This window comes from Canis aureus, chromosome 20, assembly GCF_053574225.1.
Source record: "Canis aureus isolate CA01 chromosome 20, VMU_Caureus_v.1.0, whole genome shotgun sequence".
Taxonomy (NCBI): domain Eukaryota; kingdom Metazoa; phylum Chordata; class Mammalia; order Carnivora; family Canidae; genus Canis; species Canis aureus.
In genome coordinates, this window is record NC_135630.1 from 27,049,740 (window position 1) to 27,074,546 (window position 24,807).

The following is a 24,807-nucleotide window of genomic DNA, read 5'->3' on the forward strand; positions in this document are numbered from 1 at the left end:
ATAACTTTTGACCTGGAATTCTACCTATGGGAAAACAATCTTCACAAAGCAAAATAGAAATCATTAACACAAAACACAAGAGACAATATTCCTAATAAGATACAGTAAAGAAATTTTAAAGGATATATTTCTGGCAGAAGGAAAATTATTCCAGATACAAGATTTGAAGTGCATGGGGAAAAATAGTGAGAAATAAATATTGAAAACCATGTGCATAGGGGATAGAGTTAAGATGGCAGAGTAGTAGGGGGACCCTGACCTTGCTTTGTATTCGAATACAGCTAGATCAACATTCAACAATTTGGGTTTTTATTTTTTTAATATTAAATCGTTTATTGATTACACATGATAAGGACGATACACAAGCTTTAATCCCATCTATAATTTTATCTGATACCATAATTCAATTTAGATATATTGCATAGGATGTGCCAACAATCATAATAACCAAATAAACTCCAGGACTTTGCTTGGATGACCCTTTTAACGGTGAACTCAAGGTCACAACACATTAACTGTCAGTTCAACCACACCAAGGTTTGTGGAAACAATGGTTTCTGTGCCCAAGCAGGTTGCAAATAAATTTCAATTGGAACCTGGCATCACCCTGATGGAATTCTAACTTCACACTGTTGGGGTAGTTTACCAAGATGGCTTCAGAGTAGACTAACTTTACACAGCACATTTAAAAAAAAGACATATTTATTCAGCATCATGATCAGACTATTACATTTAGCAATCAATAGCATGGGTGCAAAAGAAAAAATCTACATTAAAACCCTTTGTTGGAATGCTTTACACTTTCCACAGAACAGACACTAAAATAACCTGTTATACAATTAATCACAAATACAGTCCTTGAGTTTTTTGCCCATACACGAGTATTGTCTAAAACATGTCTTCTTTGTAGCAGCTAGGCCCTGCCACCACTGTGCTTGGCTGAGTTCACAAATCTGTTGTAACCTGTAGCTTCCCTGTCACTTCTCTGGCTCTCCTCTCCTGCTAAGCTTTGTTTCCTGGCAGTAATTAAAACCTTCTGCCACTGCCATAGCTGCTGCTGGAGCCACCATAGCCACCTTGGTTTTGTGGTTTGGCAAAGTATTGGCCTCTACCACCATAGGGGGCCAGAGCTTCTGCCTCCAAAATTTCCTCCTTTCATGGGTCCAAAATTTGAGGATTGATTGTTGTAATTGCCAGAATTGTTATAGCTTCCGCCACCTCCAAAGTTCTTCCGTCATTACCAAATCCGTTATAGCCATCCCCACTGCCACTGTATCCACCACCACCTCGACTGCCACCGAAGCCACCTCGACCACTGAAGTTCCCTCCACGACCAAAGTTGTAATTCCCACCAAAACCACCTCCACGAACACCACCAAAGTTTCCAGAACCACTTTGGCCTCTTTGGCTGGATGAAGCACTAACCATCTCTTGCTTCGATAGGGCTTTCCTTACTTCACAGTTGTGGCCATTCACAGGATGGTATTTTTGAATGACAATCTTGTCTACAGGGTCATGGTCATCAAAGGTCACAAAAGCAAAACCTCTCTTTTTGCCACTGCCTCTGTCAGTCATGATCTCAATCACTTCAATTTTTCCATACTGTTCAAAATAATCTCTTAGATGATGTTCTTCAGTGTCTTCTTTAATGCCACCAACAAAAATCTTTTTCACAGTTAAGTGGGCACCAGGTTTTTGAGAATCTTCTTGGGAGACAGCCCTCTTTGGGTCCACAACTCTTCCATCCACCTTGTGCGGCCAAGCGTTCATGGCTGCATCCACCTCTTCCATGGTGGCGTAGGTGACTAACCCAAAGCCTCTGGAGCGCTTGGTGTTGGGGTCTCTTATTACCACACAGTCCATAAGCGTCCCCCATTGCTCAAAATGGCTCCTCAGACTTCATTGGTTGTTTCGAAGCTCAAACCTCCGATGAAGAGCTTCCACAGCTGCTCAGGCTCTTTGGGAGACTCTGACATAGACATGACAGTGGTGGGAGGGGAGAGACTTTAACGATGCTTACTTGGCAGTGTCCAGGGGCAGAAAGGACAACATTCAACTATTTTGAACAACTAGGAAGATGATCTGAGGATTAAGGAATCTGCGCAGTTGGAGGGAGAGAACATGGCAGATGTGAAATTGGAAGCCTTGAACTGGGGGAGAAGAAAGCTGCACAGCCATGAAGGGGAGGGAATCCTTTTCATGGAGCAAAATCTGGGAGAGGGAGAAAGTGGAAGAGAGTCCAGCAGTTAGGGACAGTACAATAAGCCATGGTAAGAAGATACTCTGGGTTGTACAGGGAGAAATAGCTCCCCTTCTGGGAGGGCATCTGGAAGAGTATATTTTCCATCTCCAAGGACAAAGGCCAACTGGGAGCCTTTGAGTGGTGTTCAACAGCAGGGTCAGAGGGTACACACAGGGGGCAGAAAACCTCTTAAACTACTTCTTACTGTGAGCCACAATAGGCTTAAACCTCTGTATGCCAGCCAAGCAGATATTTTTTTGTGGCAATACTGAGCAGAGAACAGAGAGAAGCAAATTGCAGATAACCCAGCCACTGCTTTTTGCTGTCTGCTGCAATAGATTTAAGCCTCTGATAGCTTTTCTGGGGCAGAAAGAAGTAGAGGACTGAGTTGAGTGCAAACTGCCAATAACCAAGTTACAACTTTCCACTGAGCATTAAAATAAATTCTAGCCTCTGAAAGTGCACTGAGTGACTGATTTTTGGGTGTAAGACAGTGCTAGACATGTCTCGAGCCTCTCCTCTGGGGAACAGGAGTGGGCCAACACCTTGCCACACCCTTTAAAATTTGGAGTTTTGGGATGCTTCAGTGGCTCAGTGGTTGAGCACCTGCCTTTGGCTCAGAGCATGATCCCTGGGTCCCAGAATCGAGCCCCAAATATAGCTCCACATGGGGAGCTGCTTCTCCCTCTGCCTATGTCTCTGCATCTCTCCATGTCTCTCATGAATAATTAACATCTTTAAAACCCACAAACAAACAAACAAAAACCTTGGAGTTTTGAGTCAGAAGTGCTAGCAAAGATAAAATACAGGAGATCTGTGGCTCCAGGCATGCCCATGGCCTGGGCACAGGCAGGTTAAAGGCAAGGAACTAATGAAAGCACGGGACCCAGATTGTTTCTCTAAGATGGCCTCTGGAACTGCAATGGCTGTGAGGCCCAACCCCCAGAGATGAGGGCAGGGCCAGTGGGGAAGGGGAGTGCCATATTCTTCCTCCTCCTCCACCATCCCTACCTCTTGCCCATGCCCACCAGCACAATCATATTTCAGAGAGAAACATAGCGCTTCCAGTAGAGGCTTGGAGTCCTCTACAATATACCCCACCCCCCTATGCCTGGCAGGGGCATCTTTACAAGGGCAAGTTAGCTTGTGAGCCAGCCCAGCAGGTCTTTCCTTCAGAAGTTTAACAAAGGCCCCCTACATCTACCAAGTCTACTGATTAAAGAGAGATCCAAAACACCAACATCCAGTGGAAATAAGACCAGGCTTGTTTCTCTGCTTTTTTCTTACCCTTTTCTTAATTTTTATCTATTTTTTATTTTTCTATCTCTTATTTTCTATTCTCTATCCTTTAATTTATATACATTTTTTCTTTTCTATCTTTTTTTTGGTATCAGGCTAATACTTCTGTTAATTTGTTGGTCATTTGTTTCCTTCTCATATTTTTCAGATAAGCCTTCTATTTTTTTCTCTTTTCTTCTTTCCTCACTCTTTTTTCCTTTCACCTTTCTTATTTTTTAGAATCGGACTTATAATTTATTGCTTCTCTGTTTGTTTCCATTTTATTCCATTTCCATTCTCTTGTCTTGGATTAAGTTTTTTGGGTTTTGTTAATTTTTCTTTTTTTTTCTTTTACAGACTTCTTGGCAAACAAATCAAAGCACACCTACATAAAGTTCCAAACACTCTCCACTGCAAGTAATGAGGAAGCTCTGTAGGGGAAGGATCACTGGAAAAGAGCTGCCAAAACACAAAGCAGAGTGTACACAGCACACACCAGAAACTTTCTGAAGTTGTTGTTGTTGTTGTTGTTGTCATTGTTACTGCTGTGTTGTTTTTGCTATTTTTTATTAGCTCCTTTTCTTTTTTTTAAAAAAAGATTTTATTTATTTATGAGAGACACACACAGAGAGAGAGGCAGAGACACAGGCAGAAGGAGAAGCAGGCTCCATGTAGGGAACCCGATGTGGGACTCTATCCCGGGTCTCCAGGATCAGGCCCTGGGCTGAAGGTGGCGCTAAACTGCTGAGCCACCTGGGCTGCCCTGAACTTGAATTTTTAAAAATGATTATAAAGATACTAACTGGGATTGAAAAAAATATAGAAGACACTAAGGAATCACTGTAAATATAAAAGAACTGATACCTAACCAGGCCAAACTTAAAAATGCAATTACTGATGTGTAGTAACAAATGGATGCTTTAACAGAGAGAAAAATCAGGCAGGAGATTCAGTGACATATAAGACAGAATGATGGGGATCCCTGGGTGGTGCAGCGGTTTAGCGCCTGCCTTTGGCCCAGGGCGCGATCCTGGAGACCGGGATCGAATCCCACGTTGGGCTCCCGGTGCATGGAGCCTGCTTCTCCCTCTCCCTATGTCTCTGCCTCTCTCTCTCTCTCTCTCTGTGACTATCATAAATAAATAAAAATTAAAAAAAAAAGACAGAATGATGGAGAATAAGGAAGCTGAAAAGAAGAAAGACAACTCCTGAATCCTGAAGGGAGACTTCGAGAACTTATCAACTCCATACAGTGAAATAATATCTGGATGGTAGGAGTCTCAGACCATAAAGAGCAAGAGAGAGGGACAGAAGTTTTATTTCATCAAATTATAGTGAGAACTTCCCTAATCTGGGAGAAGAAACAGGCATTCAAGTCCAGGAGACACAGAGAAATCAATAAAAATAGATCAACACTGTGACATAATAGTGAAACTGGCAACTTTCAAAGATAAAGATAAAATCCTAAAAGCAGCTGGGGCCAAGAGCTATAAGGACAGACACATAAGGCTGGCAGCATATCTGCCCACAGAGACCTAGCAGCCAGAAAGGACTGATATGATATATTCAATGTGCTAAATGGAATAATACACAGCCAAGAATATTTTATTCAGGAAGACAGTCATTCAGAACAGAAGATGTACAAATAGTTTCAAGACAAACAAAAATTAAAGGAATTTATGAACACTAAAAGAGCCCTGCAAGAAGTATTAACGGGGCTCCTGTGAGTGAAGAGACAGCCCAAAAGTAACAAAGGCCAGAAAGGAACAGAGAAATCTACAGAAACAGTGACTTTATAGGTAATACAATGGCATTAAATCCATATCTTTCAATACTCACTCTGAATGTAAATGGAATAAATCCTCCAATCAAAAGATACAGGATATTAGACTGGATTAAAAAAAATAAGACTCAGGCAGCCCGGGTGGCTCAGCAGTTCAGTGCCTGCCTTCGGACAAAGGCGTGATCCTGGAGACCTGGGATCGAGTCCCATGTTGGCCTCCATGCATGGAGCCTACTTCTCCCTCTGCCTGTGTCTCTGCCTCTCTCTCTCTCTGTCTCTCATGAATAAATAAATAAAATCTTTAAAAAACCAAAAAACAGGACTCATTGATATCTGTCCAGAAGAGACTAATTTTAGCCCCAAAGACACCTCCAAATTGAAAGTGTGGGGGTAGAGAACCATATATCATTCTAATAGGCATCAAAAGAAAAATGGAGTAGTGATTTTTACATCAGACAAACTAGATTTTAAGCCAAAAAAATGTAATAAGAGATGAAGAAAGACACTATATTATAATAAAAGTGTCTATCCAACAAGAAGATCTAATGATTGCAAATATTTATGCCTCTAACTTGGGGGCATCCAATTATATAACCCAATTAATAATAACATTAAAGAAACACGTTGATAATACTACAATAATAGTAGGGGACTTTAACACCCCACTCCAAGCAATGGGCAGATCAACTAAGCAGAAGATCAACAAGGAAACAAGGTCGTTGAATGGCACACTGGACCAGATGGACTTCACGGATATATTCAGAGCATTTCATCCTAAAGCAACAGAATACACAGTCTTCTCAAGTGCACATGGATTATTTTCCAGAATATATTATATACAAATCGGGGCACCTGGGTAGCTCAGTGGTTGAGTGTCTGCCTTTGACTAGGTCAGGATCCCAGGGTCCTCCCATAGGGAGCCTGCTTCTCCCTCTGCCTATGTCCATGCCTCTCTCTGTGTGTCTCTCATGAATAAGTAAATAAAATCTTAAAAACAGCTTCCAACAAACAAGAGTCCAGGGTCAGATGGCCTTCCAGTGGAATTCTACCAAACATTTAAGAAGAATTAATACCTATTCTTCTGAAACTGTTTTTTTTTTAAAAAAACCTGGTTTGTGTGGAATCAGAAAAGACCCCAAGTAGCCAGGGGAATATTAAAAAAGAAAACCATAGCTGGGGGCATCACAATGCCAGATTTCAGGTTGTACTACAAAGCTGTGGTCATCAAGACAGTGTGGTACTGGCACAAAAACAGACACAGATCAATGGAACAGAATAGAGAATCCAGAAGTGGACCCTCAACTTTATGGTCAAATAATATTCGACAAAGCAGGAAAGACTATTCACTGGAAAAAGGACAGTCTCTTCAATAAAAGATGCTGGGAAAATTGGACATCCACATGCAGAAGAATGAAACTAGACCATTCTCTTACACCATACACAAAGATAAACTCAAAATGGATGAAAGATCTAAATGTGAGACAGGATTCCATCAAAATCCTAGGGGAAAACACAGGCAACACGCTTTTTGAACTTGGCCACAGTAACTTCTTGCAAGATACATCCATGAAGGCAAGAGAAACAAAAGCAAAAATGAATTATTGGGACTTAATCAAGATAAAAAGCTTCCACACAGCAAAAGAAACAGTTAACAAAACTAAAGACAACCTACAGAATGGGAGAAGATATTTGCAAATGACGTATCAGATAAAGGACTAGTATCCAAGATCCATAAAGAACTGATTAAACTCAATAGCAAAGAAACAAACAATCCAATCATGAAATGGGCAAAAGACATGAACAGAAATTTCAAAGAGGAAGACATAGACATGGCCAACAAGCACATGAGAAAATGCTCCTCATCACTGGCCATCAGAGAAATACAAATCACAACAGTGAGATACCACCTCACACCAGTGAGAATGGGGAAAATTAATAAGAAAGGAAACAACAAATGTTGGAGAGGATGCAGAGAAAGGGGAACCCTCCTGCACTGTTGGTGGGAATGTGAACTGGTGCAGCTACTCTGGAAAACTGTGTGGGGGTTCTTCAAATAGTTAAAAATAGAACTGCTCCTGAGGGGGACACTTGACGGGATGAGCACTGGGTGTTATTCTGTATGTTGGTAAATTGAACACCAATAAAAATTATTTTATTAAAAAAAATAGATCTGCCCTACGACCCAGCAATTGCACTGCTGGGGATTTACCCCAAAGATACAGATGCAGTGAAATACCGGGACACCTGCACCCCGATGTTTCTAGCAGCAATGTCCACAATAGCCAAACTGTGGAAGGAGCCTTGGTGTCCATCGAAAGATGAATGGATAAAGAAGATGTGGTTTATGTATACAATGGAATATTACTCAGCCATTAGAAATGACAGATACCCACCATTTGCTTCAATGTGGATGGAACTGGAGGGTATTATGTTGAGTGAAATAAGTCAATAGGAGAAGGGCAAACATTATATGTTCTCATTCATTTGGGGAATATAAATAATAGTGAAAGGGAATAGAAGGGAAGGGAGAAGAAATGGGTAGGAAATATCAGAAAGGGAGACAGAACATGAAGACTCCTAACTCTGGGAAACTAACTAGGGGTGGTGGAAGGGGAGGAGGGCAGGGGGTGGGGGTGAATGGGTGATGGACACTGAGGGGGGCACTTGACGGGATGAGCACTGGGTGTTATTCTGTATGTTGGCAAATTGAACACCAATAAAAAATAAATTTATTATTAAAAAAAGATAGATGAATGGATAAAGAAGATGTGGTATATTTATACAATGGAATATTACTCAGCCATTAGAAATGACAAATACCCACCATTTGCGTTGACGTGGATGGAACTGGAGGGTATTTTGCTGAGTGAAATTAGTCAATCAGAGAAGGACAAACATTATATGGTCTCATTCATTGGGGGAATATAAAAAGTAGTGAAAGGGAATAAAGGGGAAAGGAGAAAAATGAGTGGGAGATATCAGAAAGGGAGACAGAACATAAGAGACTCCTAACTCTGGGAAACGAACAAGGGGTGGTAGAAAGGGAGGTGGGCAGAGGGATGGGGTGACTGGGTGACGGGCACTGAGTGGGGCTCTTGACGGGATAAGCACTGGGTGTTTTACTATATGTTGGCAAATCGAACTCCAATAAAAAAATAAACAAAAAATTCAGCATCAGATATTTAAAAAAAATAGAGGGAGGCAAATCATAAGAGACTCTCAACTCTAGGGAACAAACTGAGGGTTGCTGGAGGGAAGGTGGTTTGGGGGGTAAGGGATAATTGGGTGATGGGCATTAAGAAGGGCAATTGATGAGATGAGTACTGGTTGTTATATGCAACTGTTATGCAACTAATTTCTACCCCTGGAACTAATACTATACTATATGTTAACTAATTTGAATTTAAATAAAATTTTGTTTTGTTTTGTTTTTAAGGTAGTTTTTTTTAAAGATTTTATTTATTTATTCATGAGAGACACACACAGAGAGACAGGCAGAGACACAGGCAGAGGGAGGAGCAGGCTCCATGCAGGGAGCCTCACGTGGGACTCTATCCCAGGACTCCAGGATCATGCCCGGGCTGAAGGCGGTGCTAAACTGCTGAGCCACTGGGACTGCCCTAAATAAAATTTTGAAAGACGAAAAAGAAAGTTGTTAAGAGAGTAAACCTTAAATTGTTACTCTCACACCCTCATATTGTGGGGGGATGTTTTACCATATATACATGTATCAAATAATCAGATTATATACCCTAAACTTCCATATGGATATGTCAATAATATGGGGATCCCTGGGTGGCGCAGCGGTTTGGCGCCTGCCTTTGGCCCAGGGCGCGATCCTGGAGACCCGGGATCGAATCCCACGTCGGGCTCCCGGTGCGTGGAGCCTGCTTCTCCCTCTGCCTGTGTCTCTGCCTCTCTCTCTCTCTCTATGTGACTATCATAAATAAATAAAATTAAAAAAAAAATAATATCTCAATACAGCTATGAAGAAATATGGTACAATTTTAAAATCTAAAGGACTTTAAAAGACATATCTCCAAAAATATATATAAATATCACTTCTAGTTACATGAAAAATTCCTTAATATCACTAGTTCCATAGGGAAATGCAAATCAAAACCATAATGAGATACCACTTCATGCTCATTAGGATGACTATTGTTAAAAAAAGCAGAAAGTATTGATAAGGATGTAAAGAAATTGGAGTTCTTTGGCATTGCTGGTAGGAACATAAAGTGTTGTAGAAAAAAGTACAATGTTCTCTCAAAGAATTACTATTATGATTTAACCATTCCACCTCCAGGCCTATACTCAAAAGATATGAAAGTTGAAACTTGAACAGATATTTATTCACCATTGTTTATTGCAGCATTATTCTCAACAGACAAAAGGTGGAAACAACTAAAATGTCTATCAATGGAAAAATGGATAAAGAAATGTAGTATATACATACAGTGTAGTATTATTCAGCCTTAAAAAAGAGTCAAATTTTGATACATAATACAACATAGATGAACCTTGAAAACCTTGTGCTTTGGAGCGCCTGGGTGGCTTAGTGGTTGAGTGTCTGTCTTTGGCTCAGGTTGTGATCCTGGGGTCCTGGGATCAAGTCTCAAATCAGGCTCCCTGCAGGGAGCCAGCTTCTCCCTCTGCCTATGTCTCTGCCTCTCTCTATCTCTCATGAATAAATATAATCTTAAAAAAAAAAAAAAGCTTATGGTAAGGGAAATAAACCAGATAGAAAAGGACAAGTATAGTATTATTCCATCTATATGAACAGTCAAATTCATATAGAAATAAAGTAGAATAAAGGTTACCAGCATCTAGAGGGAGAGACAAATGAGGAATTTTTGTTTAATTGGTAGAGTTTTGTTGGGGTGATAAAAATATCTGGAAATAGATCAAGATAACGATATACAACTATGTGACTGTACCCAATGATACTGAATCATACACTTAAAAAGTATTGGAATGGGAAATTCAATGTTATATATATTTTATGAGACTTTTTTTTAAAAAAAGAAACAAGCTGTGTTCATTTTTTTAAGTTTAAACTTTTAAAATATAGGTAATTTGTGCTCACTTCTGCAAGACATATACTACAATTGGAATGATACAAAGATTAGCATTGTCCCTATGCAAGGATGACATGCAAATTCATAGTGTTCCATATTTTTAAAACTAAATTTTTAAAAATAAAACAAAATACAGATACTTTTGAAAGAATAAGCAAACACCCAGTCATCACAGTAGGCCACATCATGTGAATGTATTCCCTAATGTTAGTTTGTTTGAAATTGTGAAGGACATCTCTCTTCAGGGGAACTAGCATGAGTACTAGGGTGCCTCTTGCCATGCCCATCCTTCGAGCCATCATCCCTCTTCCCCATGCAGCCATCTACTCCAAATTGTGGCTCTTGACCTTTTTTTTCTCCAAGTTGACAGTCCCAGCCCTCTTATCCTTCCTTGGAGGCATAGGATCCCACTGCCTTATCTCTCAGTCTTCTCTGATGTGGGACCCACAAGACTGTACTGAGTCTAATCTTCAAATCTGGAATTTTTGCACTCTAACGCAGTTAACAGGCTACTGTCATATTTGTGCTCATAGTCAGGTGAGATCCTTTTTTTTTTTTTTTTTTAAAGATTTTTATTTATTTATTCATAGAGACAGAGGGAGAGAGAGAGAGAGAGAGAGAGAGAGAGGCACAGACACAGGTAGGGGGAGAAGCAGGCTCCAAGCAGGGAGTACGACGCAGGACTCGATCTCGGGTCTCCAGGATCACACCCCGGGTTGCAGGCGGCGCTAAACCGCTGAGCCACCAGGGCTGCCCAGGTGAGATCCTTTGAATCTGTCAGAAAGCAAAAGTTATGGCCAGAAGGTCTGAGACCCACTGGTCAATCAAATAACCAGGGAGCAAGGCCAGACAAGAGAAAAGAAAAGCGTTAGAGCTACAGTCCAGAAATGTGAGTCCTGATGAGAAAACGAAGTGTATTATAAAAATAACAGAAAGCAAGTTTACAACAGAACACTGTTAAAAATGATTCAGGAATACCTGAACTGGAAATATTGGTGAAAGATCTTTCCAGGGGTCCGTGGAGAAGACCTGATCCCATATCTTGGGGGAAGATAAAAAAATTGTATATTATAAATTATATATTTAATTTGTTTTGTTACCTAAAAGTTATGTATGTTTTAAAACTCTCTGAAAGGACGAAAGTGGATGGCTTAGAATAGCTCTCATTGGCCAAAGGGTGACAAGTTGGAATGGAAAAGAGCAATTATTACTCATTGGATGAAGTTAAACCCATAATTGTCCTCAAAAAAGGAAAAGCTGAAGAAAAATATAAAGTCCTTGTAATGCAGAAGAGCGAAGGCCAGAATAGAAGAAACTAATGTTTATTAACTTCAACCAGGAAGGACTATGGAATCTGTGGGAATTCTATTCTTCTTTCAGGGTATAGGTGGAAATGAAATATAGATCCACCTTTGTTTCTACCTAATAGGGGAAGAATTGACTAAGCGAGCTCCAATGGCCAGAAACTGCCAGGGAAGGTCAGGATCACACCACCAACGCCGGGAGAGGGGACATCTGTTGTCATGCTGCATGCCCCTTTCTTCCAAGCCAGCTCCGAATCCTGCGTAGGAATCGCCACTGGGCCCCGTGTGACGGAGCCCTTCCGCGACAGGCAGGGTTCAATCCGCCTGGATGCTGTGGGTTGCGGAGACCAGGGCACCCACAGCTGTGCGCTCTAGCGTTTCGGACCACTTCGCAGGCATGCGGTCGGGAGTCAGAGGAGACCACTGAGCTGCGGTACGTGCCGGCAGCAGCCGCAGCTGGGCTGAGAGATGCAAACCACAGCCTTGCGGGGACACAGAGAAGCTAACAAAGCGAGACAGACCGAGGCCCGGGCGGCGGCGGCTCACCGAGGCCACACTTCTCCGGGAACAGCCCCACCCCGGCCGGGCGCACTCAGCTCGCCCCCAGCTGGCCCCGCCCCCGGCTGCCCTACGGCCGCGTCAGAAGCGCCAGCCCGCGCCGGCTGCCCGGCCGCCCCCGCCGCCCCCGCCGCCCCCGCCGCCCCATCCGCGGCAGCCGGCGCGGGCCCTGCTCTTTCCCCACCCGCGGGGACGCGCGGCGCCGGGAGCTGACCGTGGTGCTGAGCTGGGCGCGCGGCCGGGGCTCGGGCGCGGCTCCCGGCCCTGCCAAGGCCTCGTACTGCGACACTCTCGGCAACCAAAGGTAAGTCGCTAAAGGCCCTAGGATTTAGGCTTGGGGAGAAAGAGGATGATTTGGGAATTTTTATGGGTTCTTTCGCGTGATGGGAGGGCTGAGTGGAGGAACCAGGGGTTCTCTGGCTCTCTCTCCACCCCACAGTGTCCCGCGTAGATGATGCGGAATCTGGGACCTGGGCGGGGGGACGGCGATGACCCTTTTAGGCCCGGGCTAAGGAAGGGGAGACAATCCCTGTGCACGGATGCAGAGGCTGGGAAAGTACAGATAAAACTGGAGACCCATTTTCTTTCAGCCAGGAAACCCGGGAACACCTAGAGACTGGTGGGCCGGAACCTTCACTCCCCAAAAGGCCTTTTGTCTCTCCAACGTGGGGGGTGGGTGAATTGGTAATGTTCTCACTGCAGATTCTATTTCTGCTTCATTCTCCACCCCCCACCCACCCCATAACAGAGGCTTTCTCTCTCCACAATAGCCTTCACTCCATCCATCCTGAAGGTTTTGGCTTAGACAAGGCACCCTCTGCACAGATAAACTATTGCCCCATACATAGCCTGCCACTCTGACGCCAATGTCCAGGAAGTCCCTCAGGGCTGGTCTCCCCTCTGAGGCCTCTGCTTTCTTATCACCATTCACCTGTTTGTATTTCAAGGCTTGTGATTTTACTGGATGTTGGGGGTGGAGCAGGGAAAAGCATGGCAAATGCCAAAACTATTAAGAAAAAATTTTGTCTCCAAACCATTTTTATTACATATGTGTACCTGCGAGGTTTTTATATTGCTCCATGATATACCCAATCACTTTCATGTTAAAAAGGGAATTGTCTACGGCCATACCACCCTGAGTGTGCCTGATCTCGTCGAAAATGGGGAATTGAGGGGGGCACTTGATGGGATGAGCACTGGGTGTTGTGCTATATGTTGGCAAATTGAACTCCAATAAAAAAAAGAAAAAAGGGAATGAAGCTCACAGAATTACCTTCTCAAAGGGAAAAGAAAATCCCTAGGTGGGTGAACTAAAGTTATCCATCTTGTAGAAAAACAGACAGTAGAATTACTTCATTTTCTCAATTTGCAATAAATCCATATCCAAGTGTATACTCTGTGTAAGACACTGAGAGGAAAGGTTTCATAGAAGGAAAGTCTCTCACTACTTACTCTCCATTAGGCCCTGCTCTGGCTCCTAATCAGCCTTCTTGCCTCCACTCCTTGAGCCTACTTTTCATTCTCATTTACAACTAATATGTTAAAACTGAAAATTGACCCCTGATACCCTTGATGGCTGGCTCTCCATGGGGTATAGAATAAAAGCCAAGATCCTCTCGTGACCTCAGGCCTGGTACAGTTTTCCCTGCTCATCTCCCAGCCCCATCCCACTGGCTTGCTGCTCTGGCCACCTGGGCCTGTTTTCAGAGCTTTTAAATCATCCTTTGCTCCACAAGGCTTTTCTGAGGGATGTGCTCTCTGCCTGGAATATGCTTCCCACATCTTTTACCTGGTTGTCTTTGGCTGTCTTTTAGATCTTGGTTTAAATACCACATCTGTGAATCAGAGTTGATTAAATAAGTACACGGTGTGGTCCCTGTACTCATGGAATTTGCAAGTTCATTTTAGAGATGCAAGACTTGGTCCAGGGTCTTGGTGTCACTGAGACCCATCTTAGAGAGTGAGCACAAACTGTAGAATTAAAAACTCCAGACTCAGCATCCTTTCTAGGAAACTTAGATGTAAATATATGGCTAAAATGTCTCCAAAACATAAATACTTCACTTAAATAAGTAGTAGCTCACTTTCAACCACAGTTGGAGTCCTGAATCTTTGAGAATTTTTCAACCTCACTGGGGAGTATAAAGACCAAATAAGCACCAGAATAAGCAGCCAGTGATCACTGAGTGCTACAATAAGAAAGGGCCAAACCAGGAAGGGACAGGGCTACTTTGTCCTTTGGAGAAGGATGTGGCACATGGTAAAGGATTCCCTCTCAGGGGCTCAGTGAAGGGGCCTTTAGCTAAAAAGTTACAAAGCAGAATGTGCATTTTTGCAGCTGAGAACCTATATCTCTTTGGCCTCAGGCAACATCAGTGCCAGCATCTGGCTGTCCAGATAAATTCCACTCTGTCCCTGAGAACTGTCACAGAAGGTAACTGCTCTTTCTCCCATTAGGCAATGGGCTTTCTGACCCCTCAGAGTTCCCACCCATGTCACATATGGGCTCCACATTTCTAAAGAGTCAGGCTCTGATGCAATATTTTAAAGTGGAAGCTGGACTGAATATACACTGGATTTCACATGATTGCTCCAGTATTTTGTAAGTCTCTCATTCATTATTCTGAATCTTAGTGCTCATTGCCCTATCAATGTGCCAAAGTGTTAAACGAACTCAGGAAACAGAGTTGGCAACATTAGTGACACTGAGTCCATCCATCTGTAGCAATGACTGCTATTTTGGGAGGTCATTTTCCAAGTTCAGAATGTGGTGAAATTTCCAGTTTTGGAGGATTTTAAATCAGTTAACTGAATTAAGAATTAAGAAATCAGTAGTTTTATTTATAGAGGTCAATATCAGATAAACCATCTTAGTTCTTGTAGTTGCAACTTCTGCACATAGTGAAATGATCTTTATCGTGCTTACTTGAAGTTATTTCCAAGACTATGGTAATAAAAAGACTTTTCTAAAACATAGAATAGAGATCTCATAATAAATATCTCTAAAATTTCTTGTCATAGAAATTATACTATCTTCAGTTACAATTTTTCTAAATTTGTGTGAGCTGTACTTTTTATTTGAATTGTCATTTTTGTTGTGATTTCCAAAACTCTTCATAAAAACACATTTGTTATTTGATTCTTAAATTTCTTATGAAGAGGAGTTTGGACTGTTGGTTCATAGAATGTCTGTTGTGGTTAAGAGCACACGATCAGAATCAAACAGGCTCGATTTCAAATCTTACTTCTGTCACTTACCACATGTGTGACCTGGACCAATCTATTGACTTTACTGGACCTTAATTTCTCCTTTATAAAATGAAGGTTACTATAGTATGTCTCTTATAAGGTTATAGGCCAAGCACTCACCTGGTTAGATAGATGCAAATCTGTGTTCTCCAACTCCAGAGTCCAGATAGTAACCACTATGCTGTGTATAATAAAACCCAACAGAGCTAGGGAATGACTTATCTAGGCCACAAAGGGTGAGGGGTGAAAATAGGATCTGTAGGTATAGGGTAGGAAAGGTATGGGCACATGCAACCTCACAGGAGGCAGAAAGGTGGCTAGAAGCACTGTTGCATTGTCCAGGGTGCTTCCATCAAGAGATGAACTGCCACCAGAACCAAGTTGAGGTTCTGTGGGTTTCTCTGGCACGGTGCCTGCTCTGTCTCCTGTCCTCCAGCCTAAAGTCCCAGGTGTCCTCTGCAGGGGAGGAAGCACTGCCAATGGGTGGAGGCTGATCAGCTTGCCTCTGTGAACCTCTGCAATGGTAGCCTTGTAACCCCTTCTCATCTTCTTCAGCTTTAATGTCAACTGGGCTGTGAGGCAGCCACTCTGCTCACCTCCAGGTCCTCATGGCTAAGCATTTGAGAGACTCTGGAGCTGACCCTGAATAGCTCATAGCTATCAAGCAGCTTTCTGAAGTTAGCTGCAAAGCTCTGTGGGCAGTGGATCTGAGTGACATGTAGGCTGACAGAGCCACTTGCCTTTACACCTGCTGCATCCCTTCCTCGCAGACTGCAAACTGTGGGGGAGTGAATTCAAGTGCTCCCTATGAAGCAAGTTCTTATGGAGAATCAAAGAAACCCCATACTCTCTCCCCAAATCTTTCCCTGGCCAAACTGACAGGACTGATTGGTAGGTTGCTCACCACCAAAAGAGAGGAGGACCTGCTGGAACAGGCTGAGCTGTGAGCTGGGTGCCTGTGAAGAGACAATAAGGGAGTCCAGGGAAGTTCTCAAATGGTGCTCTTAGGCATCACCTTCTTTCTTCCTCTCTTATGGGTCTTTAAACTTACTTCAAAGGCAACATTTTTAAAACTATAGAGTCTTGTTTGTCTCTCTCAAATAAGCTCTTAGCATAGGCTCCTTCCTCACCTTTACTCAGCTTCCACTTCCTTATGTTTTCCCACTTGTGGGTCAATATTTACTGCTTCCTGAGTGTTGATAACTTCTTTCTCTTTATTCAGTTGCTGGATCCTAGTGTTTCTGCCTTTGAAGGCCCTATAATTTCTCCTCTCTTTTCTGTGACTTATGACTGCAGCTTCTATCTGGAGCTTATCCCCAAATACTCAGCCCACTTTAGTTGCCTTTTATGAATCTTTTCTGCTCAAAGCTTCTCTCCTAATTTATTCTGTCCTCCACTCAGATGTCAGAGAAATGGTCTTAGACCACCAACTTTATTATGCCACTGTTTCTACCCACCCACTCACTCAGAAGATTTTATAGTTCTTCATTGGCCTCAGAGAAAGGCCACACTCACCAGCTATGCAAAAATGGTCAAGATAACACTCTTACGGGCTTCTCCATCCCACAACCAGGACAGACATCAGTAATCAATCCCAACATCCCTTCCTATTGGACTAAGACTGGGCATCCGTCTGGGTGGCACTCTGGATGGCACTCTAGGCATCGATACCTCTCAGGAATTACACAGAAGGTGATACCTGCTTGCTCTCCAGCCCATCATGTGTTGTGTCTATCCAACCTGCCTGGCCCTGGCATTATGCCTGACTCCTCACTTTTCCTTTACCACGGTGCCATCTCTCTTCTCAGTGCTCAAACTCAGCATGCACCATTAGATGCTTGGCTGTGCTTGCCCTGATGACCTTTGTGTAGACTGAGTCTTGCCTTCTCAGATGGATGCAATATCCCTGGAAGGCAGAATATATATCTTCTTTTCCAGCTGATAAGCACCTGTGTCCATCCCAGAAGGCAGGCTTGGGTTTCCCTTTGAGCTTTGTCTCTTAAATAAAAGCAGAAATTTATTTATTGAATTCTCTACTCCACCACTTAGAAAGTCTGTGACACTTCCCTTGTAAGGATGCTATTTGTAGAGTGCCTGGGCCTGGAAATGGGAATCTGACTTGGACAGATAAGCTCTGAGAGGATGCTGAGTTGAGTTGAGAGATCAGACTACAAGAGCACCAGACCCCCAACCTACTCTAATTTGGCTCCTACTATGTGACTTTAAGCAGGTGACTTAACTTCTCTGGTATCAGCTTTCTATGGAGCAACGAACAGCCCTGGAGCAGTGAGCATGGATGGGGCCATTCTTATCTCCCTATCCCTATCTCCATGGAGGATCCAAGTTTAGATGTCAGAACTTGACTCCAAAGCCACTGTATAAGCAGAGGTAGGCAGAGGTCATTTAGAGCCATATAGGCCTTCATCTTGGATACTAAGTGCCTCCTGCTTTCCTTCACAGCAGCTTGGAGCACTGGCAGCATGGAACTGAAGAGAGGAAAGACCTTTATTAAATCCAGCCTGCAGATTTCCCACGAGAAACCCTCAGACCCAGCAGCTACTGCTCTGACCATGGAGGATGCAGGTCCCCGGTCAGTCTCACCAGGAGGGCAACAGCAGACCCAGAGTGAGAGGGCCCCACAGGTTAGTCCCAGCACCCAAGGGTATGACAGATACCCCAGTAAGGGAGCAGAACCAGAACCTGAGGTGGGGGCTGCAGCCTTCTGTGGGGCCACCTTCAAACTGGTGCGAAAGAGCAAGACTCATGAGAGTGTGCCTGGGGCTGGCAGGGCGAGCACGGCTACAGGGCAGCTGGTGGGCAGCACAAGCTTCCCAGGGCCCTCCAGCAGCCAGCGCATGATTGATTACCGCCACTTTGTGCCCCAGATGCCCTTTGTGCCAGCCGTGGCCAAGAGCATCCCAAGGAAGAGGATCTCCCTGAAACGACCTAAGAAGTGCTTTCGGAACCTATTCCACATTCGCAGAAACAAGACTGAGAACTTGGCCTCACTGGTGACCAAGGGGGAGAGCCTGTCCTCCTCTAGGGGCCCATCAGAGAATGGGGGGCAGCCAGGCAAAGCCTTCTTCCCCTTAGGTGAGGGGCTGGGGTCAGACAGCCTGTGTCAGGACCTATCTGACAGTGAGCTCCTCCTGCCTGATTCTTCCTTTGACCTCTGCAGGGCCCTGTGTGAGGATGTGGCCTCTCTCAAGAGCTTTGACTCTCTCACAGGCTGTGGGGAGATCTTTGCAGATGAAAGCTCAGTACCATCCCTGGAGCTGAATGAGGGCCTGGAGAGCCCAGCCCAAGTATCACAGGCCCTTGAAAACAAGGTTCTGAGGGGTCCCTTCCAGGGCAGCGTGGAACAGCTGGCATCACCTGCCCAAAATGAGATGTCTGACTTTGCCAAGTTCTGGGACAGTGTGAATCACTCTGTGAGGCAGCAGCACCATGCCCTACTGGGCCCACGGCTGGGGACAGACACAGATCGGCCCAGGCTAGATGCTGCTGGGCTTGCTGAGCTCCCCCTGTGTCCCTGCAGAGACCCCTACAGTGGCTCAAAAGCCAGCTCCATAGACACAGGCACCCCTAAGAGTGAACAGCCGGAATCTGTGTCCACAAGTGATGAGGGCTACTATGACTCCTTCTCACCTGGCCTTGAGGAAGACAAGAAGGAGGCTTTGAGCCCAGGCACACGTTCAGCTGTCTTCCCCCGGGACAGCTACAGCGGAGACGCCCTCTATGAACTCTTCTATGACCCCAGTGAGGGCCCTGTTGGCCCAAGCCTGGATGATGACCTATGTGTGTCTGAGAGTCTGTCAGGGCCAGCACTAGGAGCACCACTGTCCATGTGCAGCTTCCATGTGGGGGCGGAGGAGAACTTGGCCCCAGCACCAGGCCCAGACGTGCTCAGCCAGAGCTTTTTGCAAAGTTCCTGGAAGGGCAAGGAGTGTCTGCTAAAGCTCTGTGACACTGAGCTTGCCATCACCATGGGCATTATCAACTGGCTTCGCCGTGGCCCTGAGCTCCGTACCCCACCTGCCTCAGCCCCTGGGGAAACTGCAGAGAAGCTAGGAGCTGGCTCTGAGAAAAAGGGCTCAGATCCAGGGAAGCAGGAGAGCAGGGGGGTTGGGGTTTCAGATGCAAATAGAACCACTGTGGGTTTAGCACCCAGCAGGCAGGAGCTGTGGGCACATTCGGGTACCAAGGGCCCACTTGCTAGAGAGAGCAAGGGCCTAGCAGGACCCAAACAAGGAACCAGCAGTCTGTCCAGGGACCCATCTCTGGAATGTGTACAGGTCTCTGGGGAAGGAGGGACACAAGGCTGCCATGAAAGCTTGTTCTCTGTGGGGTCTGCAGCCTCTGCAGCAACAGACACTTACCGCAAAAACAAGCTCCCAAACCCTTGGCCTGGCTTCCAGGAGTCCAGGCCACCTGGGAATCTGGAGTGTTTCCAAGGTCCTTGGAGGTCAGGTCCTGGAGGAAGCACCTTTAATGTAGAGCCTTCCCTGACAGGCTGTGTGGCCCAGGTTGCAGCCCTGCAGATCCACTCAGACTGCCAGTCCCCTACTACACAGCCCCCAAGGCAGGACACAAGCAGTGGGCTCTGTAGGCAGCCTCAGGCCAGGAGCCCTGAAATTCTCCAGCAGAAACAACCTAACAGCTTCCCTAACATGTCAGTTGTGTGTGGCCTGCCCTCCCTGGCTAGTCCACTCCATAGTTCACAGGACCAGAGGTGCCTAGGCCACATCCTAGAACTTAGCCGGCTCAGGGTTGAGCCCACAAGGATGGATACCCAGGCTCATCGTGCCTCTACGGAGGATCAGCCCCTGCAGCTCAGTTCAAGGGCTGTGAATCAGGTGGCACATAGGAATCAGCTGGACTCATAGCCCTGCTTGGCCTTGCTACACAGCTGAGCCCTAGGGGCCAACTGCCAGGAATTTTGGACCTCACTTCCAACAGCCAGTGCAAGTGATCCCCCCTCTGCAAGTGCCCCAGAAAGTTAGTACAGTTTCCTGGCCCATGAGGGCCTCCTTTGCAACCAGCCAGAAGCAGGGGCCCCTAGGCCAGCCATGGCTGAGCCTCATCTGTAGCATGGGCCCTCACTCACCAAAAACTGTGTCTTTGTGGCCACGTTCAACAAAACCTAACACCCAAATCTCCATCCTTTGTCCCTGATGTAAGGACTGTTGGGAAGTTGAGGTAGCAGGACACAGGCAAGTGGAGCAGAGCATTTTAATGTGGAGGCATCCATGCCTCAACCAGCTCAGCCAGGCCAGCCCAAGGCCAAGGACAGCTGCACAACTGCCATTGCTTTCAAAGTGTGCTTCACTGATTTCTCCACAAAGAAATGAAGACTCCAATCCCAACCGGCTGTGAAGTGGCCAAACCTGGCTTTTCCTTATACAGCATGTTAGAGAGAAGAGCTCAGGCTTGAACCTGGTGGGAAGATAGCAGTACGTCTTATAAATGGGAAGTAGAGGGAGCCAAGAAATCTACATAGGAGTTGAAAAAAAATAAGTGTATGGTCGAAGGCTTAGAGGTGGGATGTAGAATGGGAGATAGGCAAGTTGGGGGGCTGTGGATGAGCTCAGTAATGCCCACCAGCCCCACACCAGCCTGTTCTCTACCCCCAGAACAGGCAGCCATAGTGCACTAGAGCCCTGAAGGACTTCTTGTGGAATAAGAAGCAGGACCAGCCTCATCTCACTAAGAGCCTTGAATCAGCAGACTGTGCAACCTTGCCAAGGCTAGACCCTATAGACCCTAGTCGGGTGTTGGTGAATTCTCTATTAAAAATCAGACCAATAAAAAAAAAAAATCAGACCAATAATTTTCCCCAACCCCTCTAAATGAAGCCAAGTATGGCAATGTTCTTAGGAAAGGAGCTGCTTGATTGTCCATAACTCTACCATTCTCACCATTCCACACTCTCAGCATCTTTGCCTCCCCATTCAGGAAAACTTACCTTGGAATGCAGCGGTAACTCTCATCTTCCTGAAAGTCACAACATGCACAGCACCAGATGTTCAGAATCATGGAGGGAAAAGATGGCCCACATCCTCAGAAAAGGCAGGTGCCAGAACATCAGGTACAGTGATAGACCCTGTATCAAGGCCCTCCTATCTCACCTGACATGCTGCAATGAGATGCAAAGAATGGGATGCCACAGACATGCAACTGTTTCTAGAGGAAAGGTCATCATAGAAAGAGGTAGGTCAGGTGGTGGGGGAGAAATTCCAGCCAAAGGGATGCAGTCTGACAGCTGACCACAGGCTGCTGCCTCTCCTGATTGCCTGAGGCTTCACTTCAGACTAGAAAATGTTCTGTGGCCCTCATTAACAAGGGCTTACTGGGGCCTACTGTGAACTTTTGTAGGCTCCTGACCAGGCCCATCCCTGTGACACTGAGGAAGATCAGACCAGACTTCCTAGAAAACCACAGGTGATCCTCCTCCCAGGACCTCCACAAATGATTAGCATTATTGAGCTGTGCTGGGAGCAGGTTACACATGGAATAGTTTACCTCATCCCTGCATCAGCCTAAATGCAGATGTTGTCTTCATTTTTCAGATACGATACCAAGGTGCAGAGAGCTGATGTGACTTGCCCATGGATGCACACAGCTAGTGTGTGGGGCCAATAGGGTTTGAGTCCCACATATTGGCTCCTAAGGCCCAGCTCTTCATGAGGCTCTAGAATTTCTCTTGCTGAGCTCCTGCTGTGAACTCTTTCAAAACCTTCACTCCTCCCTTCTTCCAGGCACCCTCTGGGTGCCAGCTGTGTGTCTCTCTGTCAGCAGCCTGAGCACTTGGGGACAGGGGACATCCCTTATTGAATCAAGGCCCTTATCTCTTTGTACTGCACCTGAGTAGAGCAAGTGCTCAGAACATGTTTACTTGTTAAAAGAATGAAATATCAAAAGGTTGCTCATGGTTTTCTGATTTCTTATTGAATGTAAGCCTGTGTCTAGAGAGTAGCAGAGTTAAGATTTTACCTTGCAGGATTCTGAGGGAGTGTTTCCTTGTTGTGACATGATGACTACTGGTGATGGGGTGAATCCAGTCAATCCCAAGAGTGTTGGGAAAGGCAAGGACAAAGGAGGTTCAGAGCACAGAAGTTGTAGTGAGGGTGGTCTGCAGTGACCCAGCAACAGAGCAGCAGAGATAAGGAACTGAGGCCATGCCTACCAAAGAGTCACCAGCCCAGTGACTCTCACTCTGGGAAGCATCTTGGGCAATCCTGACACCCTAGAAATTCTCATTCTCTGGATTGGGAGATCACAGCAGTGGCCTGCTAGGCACCTTGCTGAGAGAATGAAGGAGAGCCTTCCCTTCCTCTTAGGTCCAGTGGGTCTGAGAAAACCTCAGACCATCTCTCTCTATATCCCACCTCCTAGGCTGCCCTCTTCTGCGAGATGGGTACAGACAGCACCAGTTTGATGGGATTCTCCAGGTCTCAAGCATATTGTCCAGGTGACTCACTGAGACGAAAGAATGGAACTACTGAGCCAGCTCCTGAGATGAGTGCCTATCCAGTGTTAGGAATAGCATAGGCCTGAAGGACATTTTTATTCTGGCCATTTCTACTCTCTCATTCATGCATGGCTGTAGAGGTTATAGGAGATTTTTTTCTCCCATATAAAGTAAAAGTCCAGCTCACAGATGTCCCACAGAGCCTGAGTGACTCCCCAGGGCCACACAGTGGCAAGCAGAGGGCTGGGGTTCACCCTGGCTGCACTGTGCCTTTCAACCTTCCAGGATTCCGAGGTTGTACTGGGTACTGGGAAGTGTTGGGGAAGGGGCCAGGCAGTCTCCCAGTGGTGGGGGTGGCCTGGGCCTACAGCAGCGTGGCCTGGGGTGCACCAGGAGGGCAGGACAGAGATCAGCAGGGAAGTGCTGGAAATGGGTAAAGGCCAGCATATGCTGAGGAAGATTCAGTGAACTACATCAGGGGGTACCTCTTTCCTTTCCTGGTTTCTTATTTTATTTTACTTTTTATGGAATAAATATAAGATTCAAAACTCAAAAGACAGAAAACAATAAAAAGTGAGTCTCCTTTCTTCTTTTACCCTTCTGTTGTTTTGATTACAAAACTAATTCCCATTTACTAAAACCAAACCAAACAATGTGAAGTGCTGAGCGTCCACTTCCCTGACCTTCTCAAACACTGAATGTGTCCTCAGACCCTTTTTATACCCATACGTAAACACACATAAACTTCAATCTTTTTTACTGAACAGTATATCACAGATATCTTCTATTTTATTTAACATATAGTGTATTATTGGTTTCAGAGGTAGAGTTTAGTGCCCATTACATCACTTGCCCTCCTTAATTCCCATCATACAGTTACCCCATCCTCCATCCCCTCCCTCCCAGCAACCCTCAGTTTGTTTCCTAGAGTTAAGAGTCTATGGTTTGTCTCCCTCTCTGACTTTGTCTTATTTTCTTTTTCCTTCCCTTCTCCTGTGTTCATCTATTTTTTAAAAGATTTTATTTATTTATTCATGAGATACACAGAGAGAGACAAGCAGAGACAGAGGCAGAGGGAGAAGCAGGCTCCATACAGGGAGTCCGATGTGGGACTCGATCCTGGGACTGCGGGATCACGACCTGAGCTGAAGGCAGATGCTCAACTGCTGAGCCACACAGGTGCCCCTGTGTTCATCTATTTTGTTTATTAAATTCTACATATGAGTGAAATCATATGGTATTTGTCTTTTTCTGACTGACTTATTTCACTTAAGCATCTGCCTTCAGCTCAGGTCATGACCCTGGGGTCCTGGGATGAAGCCCTGCTTCTGCTCCCTGTTCAGCAGAGAGTCTGCATCTCCTCCCTCTGCCCCTCTCTGTCTCTGCTCATGCCTGCTCTCTCTCTCTTTCTCTCTCTTCTTTTTTTAAAAAAATTATTTATTTATTTGACACAAAGAGAGAGAGGGAATGCACAGGTAGGTAGAGTGGCAGGCAGAGGGAAAGGGAGAAGGAGGCTCCCTGCTGAGTGAAGAGCCTGAGGCAGGCTCAATCCCAAAACCCTGGGTTTGTGACCTGAGCCAAAGGCTGATGGTTAACCCGTTAACCAAGGACACTTTAACTGACTAAACCACCCAGGTGCCCTTCTCTCTTTCTGTCAGACATCTTCTTGGCAGGTACCAGCAGCAAGCAGTTTCTCCATTCTCTTGAACAGCTCCATGGCAGTCTCCTATAGGTAGCAATTAATTTAAACATTATCCTATTGATGGATATTCAAGTTATTTTGATTTTTGCTGTTAGAAATAATGCTGTGCTCACTTCTTTATTCTCCTAAATCTTATTTATTA

General features: G+C 45.1%; 1 protein-coding gene, 1 non-coding gene and 1 pseudogene across 3 annotated transcripts; 2 read left to right on the plus strand and 1 right to left on the minus strand.

The window, feature by feature from the left end:
* Positions 1 to 353: 353 nt before the first annotated feature.
* On the minus strand, positions 354 to 12,278 carry LOC144291600 (heterogeneous nuclear ribonucleoprotein A1-like; annotated as a pseudogene). The gene is made up of 3 exons (XR_013358942.1): positions 11,804 to 12,278; positions 11,360 to 11,422; positions 354 to 2,211 (listed from the first exon to the last, which is right to left on the minus strand). The product of XR_013358942.1 is annotated as a heterogeneous nuclear ribonucleoprotein A1-like (transcript).
* Positions 10,382 to 10,483, plus strand: LOC144292048 (U6 spliceosomal RNA). The gene has a single exon (XR_013359588.1). It is a non-coding gene; the product is annotated as a U6 spliceosomal RNA (small nuclear RNA).
* A 129-nt stretch (positions 12,279 to 12,407) lies between the features above and the next one.
* Positions 12,408 to 23,558, plus strand: AMER3 (APC membrane recruitment protein 3). The gene is made up of 2 exons (XM_077861198.1): positions 12,408 to 12,547; positions 17,953 to 23,558. Exon 2 carries the CDS (start codon positions 17,973 to 17,975, stop codon positions 20,376 to 20,378), a length of 2,406 nt encoding a protein of 801 aa, XP_077717324.1. The 5' UTR covers positions 12,408 to 12,547; positions 17,953 to 17,972; the 3' UTR covers positions 20,379 to 23,558.
* Positions 23,559 to 24,807: the final 1,249 nt, after the last annotated feature.